We start from the raw sequence: 8,732 nt of genomic DNA on the forward strand, positions 1-8,732 counted from the left end.
TTGCTCTCAGAGGCAGATCCAGAGTGTCCATGGCCATGGTCCCATTGGTGACAAGGCAGGCACAGACAGGGTAGCACCAGGAGCAGGACCTGGAACTGGTTTGGAAAGGAAGGGCAGAACTTCCAGCTGGATGATTTTAATGCTCATTTTCTCCCACTACTTGCATGGAGCTGGAATATTCAGAACCCCAGGCTGGGAGTGAGGTACTTCATAATACCCAGTGTAAAAACTGCAACCAGCTGCTGGTAAAACATTTCCAAGAGCCTTTTTCAGGAGAAAGAGCCTTATGTCAAGCACTTGGTGCAATGAACACCCCAGCAGCAGACTAAGGTCTGAGGGAAATAAAGCCACTGTTTTTCTCACCAGGATAATACCCTCCTGCTCTGGGACACACAGGAGGAGCCCTGAGGATCCATGGGGCTGAGGATGTCCTGGCACCTGGATGCTCCATCAGATTGAGAATGGCTTCAAGCCCCTCTACAGTTCCTGGGACTATCAGACTTGCAGCAAAACTCAACCCCTGGGAATAAAAGCATGTCCTGGCTGTGAGGAGGAGGAGTGCAGCTGGAATTGCAGGTCCTGTGCACGGAGAGGGGTCAGGGAAAGTGGGGAAGGCGCTGGCTCTGTGTCCCAGGGATGCTGGTTTGCCCTGCAAACCCCCAGGGGTTCAGTTCCCTGTATAAGGAGAAAACAGAAAATTTAAACTAAGAAATTTTTGGCAGCATTCACAGGCAGTTGGAGCAGTGTAGCCCTCCTTGACTTAGACGCTGAATAATGGTGTAATTAGCAGCTGTTAATGAACCCACACCTGGCAAAATGCCGGGGGAGGAGGGGGTTACCATATGCCTCCTCATTAAAAGCCTTAATTACAGGCAGGAAATGCTGGTGGCAGCCACAAGCTTTAATCACTTCACCTCAAGCTGGTGGTGGGTCAGCTCCTGCCTTTGCTGTCCCATGGTGCCTCAGGGCTCCCATCCCTGTCCACATCCCACAGCAAGGCTGAAGGGACCAGCAGGGCAGGGAAAGATATTTATTTGCTCTAATAATGAAAAAAAAAACCTGTTGTGGCAAAAAATTTTCTTCCACAGAGATTTTTGCTGGCACAAATTGAGCAAGAGCATCCCCCATCCTTAAAACAACCCTGTGGAAACTCCAAATAAAAATAATAGAGATGGACAGAGACAGGCACTGTGAGTTATTCCAGCGGGTGATTGCAGCAGCTCTTCCCTAATGTGTTTGCCCATCACACACCATAAAATGGGATGGGAGTGAACATTCCAAGTGCTCACTGGGATTTCCAGAGAGCTGCCCCAGTGCTGCCTCCCCTGCACCCCAGCCCTGGCAATAAAATAAATGGGGCAGGGAAAATGGGCACTCAGCTCCCATTAGTGGCTAAACATTGATTTACTCAAGCAAAGAAACTCAGTCAGGGCTTGGCTGCTGGTGGCTCCTGGCCGTGTTTGTGGGACATCCCTGGAAACTGTTAGAAAAGAACATGGTAAATGATTTTTTTCCTATTCAAGGAGAAGAAAATGGAAAAACTGGAAATGTCTGGCAACAAAGGAATCACTTTCACATATGAGAGGTTTTTTTCCCCCTAATTAAACCATAGGAAAGAGAGAATGTGATTAAAAAGAAAAAACCATGTCCCTCACACAGCTCTGCATGGCTTTGGCTGCTTCCCTGGCTGTTCTTCCTGCTCTGCATCCATCTCACCCATCCCTGCTGCAACTGGGTTTGCGTTGGAAGGGACCTTAAAGATCATCTGTTCCCTGCCATGAGCAGAGATACCTTTTACTAGACTAGGTTGTGACAAAGTCATTGTAGGAATTTAATTTCAGCTTGAAGAGGAATCAAAAAAATAAACAAACCAAACTAGAAAACAAACAAACTGGAAAAATAACATTGGGGCAAGATGGAGCCTTTGGAGGTCAATCCACTGGGTGGATCCTGCCAGGTGGTGATGCCCCAAAACTGAACACTTTGAACCCAGTGTTCACAGCTGGGTCATAGCTCTATTTGGTGTCTGTCTCTGTAGCTCTGATTAATCTTGTCCCCTTTACTGGGCAGCCCTGCCTCCCAGTGCTGGGCTACTGGGGATTCCATTACCCCTGATTTCCCCACAGGAAGGAAATCCTCCTGCTGCTTTGTCTGCTTATCCCTCCTAGGCTCCTATTACTCCCACTTACACAACTCAGAATATTAATCCCTCCTGTCACCTTAATTTCTAATAATTAGTATTTGGTGTAACACTGCAGCAGACAGCAGCTCTTAATGAATATTATAATAGGCACTAAATTATAATTTACTGCTCTCAAAATCCATTTTGATACATAGCCCACTTACAAGAAAATCAGGGGAAGCAGATTTCAAGCCATTTACCTGAGTGGATCCAACCCCAAATTGAGTCTCCAGCAAGATCCTAAATGACCATGAGCTCCAGGGGCATTTAGTGGCCTGGGATGTGTCACTGACCATGTCAGGGCTGGATGTGCCATGGTGGCAGCAATGTGACCTCACCAGGACACTGCATACCCAGGGAACCAGCAATTCTGCTTTCAGTATTTTATTTACTCCCTGACAAAATGCTGGGGTATGAATCCATCTGGAGTGGATGGACAGCATTTATCCAGAAAGAGAGTTTGTGCAGTAAGGAACCCTCAATGTCCCCATCTCCAATCTCAGCCTCTGCCAGTCCTTCTAATGGAACTGTTTCTCTTCCTTTTGTGTTGGTGGTTGCCAGGAATTTATTTATCCATCAATTAACAGGTAGGTTTGCCATTGGCAGCTATTGGGGCCCGTTGTGTGTTTGAGCAGAACACAGAGTCCCGCAGTGGTTTGGGTTGGGAGGGATTTTAAGCTCATCTTGTTCCACTCTGCCATGGGTAGGGACACCTTCCGCAATCCCAGGATGCTCCAAGGCCCATCCAGCCTGGCTTGGACAGGGATGGGGCAGCCATAGCTTCTCTGGGACACCAGTGCCAGGGCCTCCCCACCCTCACAGGGAAGACACCAGATCCTAAGCATTGCATAATACAGAAGCAATGAAGGAGAATTTCTTTGGGGTCTTTATTGAGAAATATGAGAAAAGTCTGATAAAGAATTATGGGGGTCAGAGTGACTTTCACTGCACATGCTAGGCATGTGTGGATGAAATAATTCTATTGCATATCCTGGCCAGAATGAAGGGATGCCTGCTTCTCTGACAATGAGAAGATGTTGTTGGAGAGTTTCTGTTTTTCCTGCAGTTTTGATGACACACAGACTCCAATGCCATGTTCATGGGCTGCACCCAAAGGCTGCCTTCTTGGGAGCCAGAGATCTCCATCTTGATTTACTGCTACAAGAAACATAAAACAAACAAAAGAAAATAAAAAAGGAAAAATAATTAAAAAGGAAAAATATAAGGTCTCTCTGCTTCTCCCTTCCAAAGGGGATTGGGGGGAGTCTCCATTCTCCTCTTCCCTAGGGGCATCTGGGTGGTCTCCAGCCTCAACCGCCCTATGGGGGACCAGGGAACCTTTGTATACTCTTCCCTTTCAGGTGGTTTGGGGATCTCTATCCCCTGCATTTGTCCTTAATTTTGGCTACAACATTCTGGGAGCCATGGATAGGGTGCAGGCAGCTCCAGGACACTTGTTGATGGAAAACTTGCCTCTGGGAACATCTTGGAGAGGGCTGGGCTCCCCTTTTTACTTCCAGGCATTATCTGGCCATTTGCATCCTCAAGGATGAGCAGCTCCTGCAGACAGCTGTGGCTCTGAGAGAGGAAGTCCTGTCCAAAGGACTTCCTCCATCTCTGGTCCAGCAGCTCTCAAGAAGGCAATTGAGTGGTGGAGATTCTCACAATGAGTAACCCAACTGTGGAGTTCTTCCTCTTGTCCTCCTCCTCCCTTGCCTGCTCCAGAGAAAGACCTGGACATGGGAAAACCTGCCTTAAATGCTGCAGGATCTTACCCAACACGATACCAAGGCTCTTCTATGGCACAGCTGAATTTTCCTAAGAGCTGTGGAATGGAAATTGGCAGCACCAGGATATTTGCTCCTGGGACACATCCTTCTAGGACTGCTGAACTACCAGTGGCTGGGTTCACTTCTTTGCTTTCAGGATTTTCCTGGCATTCTGCATCTTCAGAGATGAGCAGGTCTTGCTGAGACCGGTTCCTGTGAGGAAGCACGCAGCCCTTTTCTAAGGGCTTCCTCTGCACTCTGAGAGACAAATCTACCTATCTGGAGAAAAGGAATCAAAACCTTGACAAAGGCTGAAGGGAACACTCTGATTTTCCCTTTTCCCAAGAGGTTTTCTTAGCTATAGTTGCTAACAAGGACCAGACGTGGTGGCTGCTTAATTTTTCTGGCCATCAGTACTGCGTGGGACTTGGCGACTGGGTGCTGCGGGGGATCCAGCGAGGCATCAAAGGCGCCCCCCCAGCACCCAAGGGTGGCACAAGATCTCTTGCAGCTCCGGCCGGTCCACGGGGTGCTTGCCCAAACACCAGCGGATCAGATGCTGGCACTCTGGGGAGAGAAGGCAGAAAGCGCCGCTCACTGTCAGAAGGCTCCTGCCCGGCTGCTCCCAGTGCCTGCAGGAGCTGGGCCACGCTACCAGTGCTCAGAGCTGCCCTTTGCGGGACAGCGGCACGGCAGGACACGGCCACCCGCTCCAGCCCAGCGGGCCACACCCAGCCCCTCACAGGCCACCTCCTGCGGCCGTCCCTGAAGGGCACGTGGAGCTCCCACCGAGCTGCGGCAGGGCCGGGCCGGGCGGCGTGCTCCCATCCGCCTTCTCAAGGCCGAGACCAACCTGGAGAGACCTGCTGCCAGAAGAAGAGCTGCCCCGACACGATGTCATGGACGTTCTTGAAGGGGAGGCGCCCGCAGACCATGACATAGAGCAGCACGCCCAGGCTCCAGATGGTCGCCGACTCCTGGAGTAGGTAGCCCCGGCAGATCCACTCGGGTGGGCAGTACATTTGTGTTCCTAGGGGAGACAGGCGGTGCTGGCCGGGCGCAGGCTGCTGCCTTCCAGAGCCTTGTGCCAGCAGCCACAACTTCCCCCAAGGACACCCTGCAGGCCCAGACAATTGGCCAAAGCTGGGAAAACCGGCCAGCGGAGCAGCCCGAGCCCAACCGGGCTTGCCAAGCCAAAAGGCCAGGGCCTGCCTTGTGCAGCCCCCCTCTGTCGGCAGGGCCAGCAGCCGGCTCCTGGGGTACAGCATCTGCCCCGGGGCACAGGGCAGCCGGCAGCCGGCTGAAGGCCGCAGCCACGGCCCATGAGGGAATGGCACAGTGCAGTGCCTGGCACCGGGAGCAGGGCCCGGGCCGTGGGCTCACCGGCAAACTCTCTGAAGCCCCAGTTCTGGAGAAACGTGCCGCAACCGAAGTCGATGAGCTTCAGGCTGCCACTCTCCGGGTCCACGAGGAGGTTCTCCGGCTTGATGTCCCCGTGCCAGACGCCGCAGGCAGTGCAGTGCCACACTGCCTCCAGCACCTGGCAAAAAACCCAGTGCGCCGACTCCTCGCTCAGGGACCCGTGCTCCTGCAGGAGCTCCAGGAGATCCCGCGATCGCTCCGGACGCTCCAGGACCAGCATGTAGCTGTCAGGCAGCTCGAACCAGTCCAGGAGCTGGATGATGCAGTGGCAGCCAGAGCCCACCTTCTCCATCAGCACAATCTCCACTGGAACACGAGTGCCGTTGGGCTGGGAGGAAGAGACTATGCCTGCAGCAGGCCTGGTGCTGCCCCCTGCCTCCATTGCCCCCCGCCCGGCATGCCCCAGTGCCCCCCTGGCAGCCTCCCTGCTGCTCGGGATCCCTCCCGCCCAGGGCGTGCTTGGCAGCTGCCCCCCTGCCTGGGCCCAGCACCGCCGTTCGGCATCCTCGGGCCCGCCGTGCTCCACCTCGCAGCCTGAACCCCCGCCCGCTGCCCCAGCCCTCCCCCGCCCTCCCTCGGGGCCCCGGCCTTCTCCCTGCCCGCCCCGGCCCGCTCTGGCCCGATGGCCCCGCTCACTCACCCGCTCGTCCCACCGCAGGACGCGCTTCCGAGCCACGTGCTTGACGGCCACCTGCAAGCCACGGACACAGGGGGCTGAGCTCCGGCCCGGCCCGGCCCGGGCCCTGACCCTCCGGCCGCGCCCGGCTCTGCCGGCCACTTACCGGGCTGCCGTCTGAGAGGCGGGTCCCCGAGAAAACGGTGCCGAAGCCACCGCTGCCCAGCTGCGGGCCCAGCTGGTACAGCTCCTGCAGCTCCTTCTTTTGCCCTGCGGCCGAGAGCGAGCCATCAGCCCCGCGCCCAGGAACCCCCCAGAGCCCGCCAGGGCAGCGGGCCGGGTCCCCGCGGGCCGCGCTGCTCTCACCTGCTTCCTGCTGCGCGCCGGGCAGCGGCCACGGCCCCGCAGCCGTCGGGCCGGCGAGCGGCACGGCCGGGCCCGGGCAGCGCGCACAGACGGCTGCAGGAGCCCCGCTGCAGCGGGGCACGGCGGCACCGTCGCTGGCCCCGGCCTCCTGGCCTGCACTCCGCTCTTCTGCACGGCCGGGGCTGCAGCCCGAGCTGTCGCACAGGGGGGTCCCAGGAGCACCTGCAAACCACACAAAGGGGGTTTTTTCAAGCCATGGCATCAGAGGCACTGAGAACAGCCAGGGGCTAGGCTGCTCTCAGAGGCCCTGGCCCGGCCTGTGAATGCTCCTCCAGAGGCCCAGGGGAGCCGCAGACAGCTCCTGAGAAGATCTCACCTTCTCTTAGGACATTCCTGGGAGTCGGTTGCGGTCTTGGAGCAGCTGCCTCGAGATGGAGGTCTCCAGCTGTCTCGAGGATCGTTTCCTCCACCAGGCAAGGGCTGTTGTCCTCTGGCACAGCTGACACAGCATCCCGGGAGCTGTGGCTTGGCAACTGCTGGCCGCAGGGCACTCGCTGCTCCCCCACCTGCGGGCGGGGGTTCAGGCTGCGAGGAGGAGCACGGCGGGCCCGGGGATACCGAACGGCGGTGCTGGGCCCAGGCAGGGGGGCAGCTGCCAAGCACGCCCTGGGCGAGAGGGATCCCGAGCAGCAGGGAGGCTGCCAGGGGGGCACTGGGGCATGCCGGGCGGGGGGCAATGGAGGCAGGGGGCAGCACCAGGCCTGCTGCAGGCATAGTCTCTTCCTCCCCAGCCCAACGGCACCCGTGTTCCAATGGAGATTGTGCTGATGGAGAAGGTGGGCTCTGGCTGCCACTGCATCATCCAGCTCCTGGACTGGTTCGAGCTGCCTGACAGCTACGTGCTGGTCCTGGAGCGTCCGGAGCGATCGCAGGATCTCTTGGAGCTCCTGCAGGAGCACGGGTCCCTGAGCGAGGAGTCGGCACACTGGCTTTTCTGCCAGGTGCTGGAGGCCGTGTGGCACTGCACTGCCTGCGGTGTCTGGCACGGGGACATCAAGCCGGAGAACCTCCTCGTGGACCCGGAGAGTGGCAGCCTGAAGCTCATCGACTTCGGTTGCGGCACGTTTCTCCAGAACTGGGGCTTCAGAGAGTTTGCCGGTGAGCCCGCGACCCGGGCCCTGCTCCCGGTGCCAGGCACTGCACTGTGCCATTCCCTCCTGGGCCGTGGCTGCGGCCTTCAGCCGGCTGCTGGCTGCCCTGTGCCCCGGGGCAGATGCTGTACCCCAGGAGCCGGCTGCTGGCCCTGCTGACAGAGGGGGGCTGCACAAGGCAGGCCCTGGCCTTTTGGCTTGGCAGGCCTGGTTGGGCTCGGGCTGCTCCGCTGGCCATCCCTGCCTTGCAGAGCGTTTTCCCAGCTTTGGCCAATTGTCTGGGCCTGCAGGGTGTCCTTGGGGGAAGTTGTGGCTGCCGGTGCAGGCCCTGCCTCTGGCAGGAGGCTGGCGCCAGGCTCTGGAAGGCAGCAGCCTGCGCCAGGCCAGCACCGCCTGTCTCCCCTAGGAACACAAATGTACTGCCCACCCGAGTGGATCTGCCGGGGCTACCTACTCCAGGAGTCGGCGACCATCTGGAGCCTGGGCGTGCTGCTCTATGTCATGGTCTGCGGGCGCCTCCCCTTCAAGAACGTCCATGACATCGTGTCGGGGCAGCTCTTCTTCTGGCAGCAGGTCTCTCCAGGTTGGTCTCGGCCTTGAGAAGGCAGATGGCAGCACGCAGCCCGGCCCAGCCGTGCCACAGCTCGGCGGGAGCTCCACGTGCCCTTCAGGGACGGCCGCAGGAGGTGGCCTGTGAGGGGCTGGGTGTGGCCCGCTGGGCTGGAGCGGGTGGCCGTGTCCTGCCGTGACGCTGTCCCGCAAAGGGCAGCTCTGAGCACTGGTACTGTGGCCCAGCTCCTGCAGGCACTGGGAGCAGCCGGGCAGGAGCCTTCTGCCAGTGAGCGGCGCTTTCTGCCTTCTCTCCCCAGAGTGCCAACATCTGATCCGCTGGTGTTTGGGCAAGCACCCTGTGGACCGGCCGGAGCTGGAGGAGATCTTGCGCCACCCTTGGGTGCTGGGGGGGCGCCTTTGATGCCTCGCTGGAGGCTCCGCAGCACTCAGTCGCCGAGGGCCGGACATAAAACAGCCACCAACCCATTGCGGCCTGTCACGTCTGGTCCTTGTTAGCAACTCCAGCTACAGAAACCTCTTGGGAAAAGGGGAAATCAGAGTGTTCCCTTCAGCCTTTGTCAAGGTTTTGATGCCTCTCCCCCATGTAGGTAGGTGTGTGTCATCAAGCTCAGGCTCTAGTAGAGGTAGGAGTGGCTTTAAGAAGACAAGAAATG

At 57.7% G+C, this 8,732-nt stretch overlaps 2 protein-coding genes across 2 annotated transcripts; one reads left to right on the forward strand and one right to left on the reverse strand.

Annotated features, from left to right (window-relative positions):
• Positions 1 to 3,558: 3,558 nt before the first annotated feature.
• Positions 3,559 to 6,617, reverse strand: LOC103820248 (serine/threonine-protein kinase pim-1-like). Its single transcript, XM_050981964.1, has 5 exons — positions 6,156 to 6,617; positions 6,014 to 6,064; positions 5,335 to 5,701; positions 4,805 to 4,981; positions 3,559 to 4,518 (listed from the first exon to the last, which is right to left on the reverse strand). The coding sequence occupies exons 1-5, from the start codon at positions 6,615 to 6,617 to the stop codon at positions 4,415 to 4,417; spliced, it is 1,161 nt and encodes a 386-aa protein (XP_050837921.1). The 3' UTR covers positions 3,559 to 4,414.
• Positions 6,618 to 6,786: 169 nt separating this feature from the next.
• Positions 6,787 to 8,732, forward strand: LOC127060288 (serine/threonine-protein kinase pim-1-like). The gene is made up of 4 exons (XM_050981966.1): positions 6,787 to 6,828; positions 7,147 to 7,513; positions 7,913 to 8,089; positions 8,376 to 8,732. The coding sequence occupies exons 1-4, from the start codon at positions 6,787 to 6,789 to the stop codon at positions 8,477 to 8,479; spliced, it is 690 nt and encodes a 229-aa protein (XP_050837923.1). The 3' UTR covers positions 8,480 to 8,732.

The sequence above is a fragment of the Serinus canaria genome, chromosome 19, assembly GCF_022539315.1.
Source record: "Serinus canaria isolate serCan28SL12 chromosome 19, serCan2020, whole genome shotgun sequence".
Classification (NCBI taxonomy): domain Eukaryota; kingdom Metazoa; phylum Chordata; class Aves; order Passeriformes; family Fringillidae; genus Serinus; species Serinus canaria.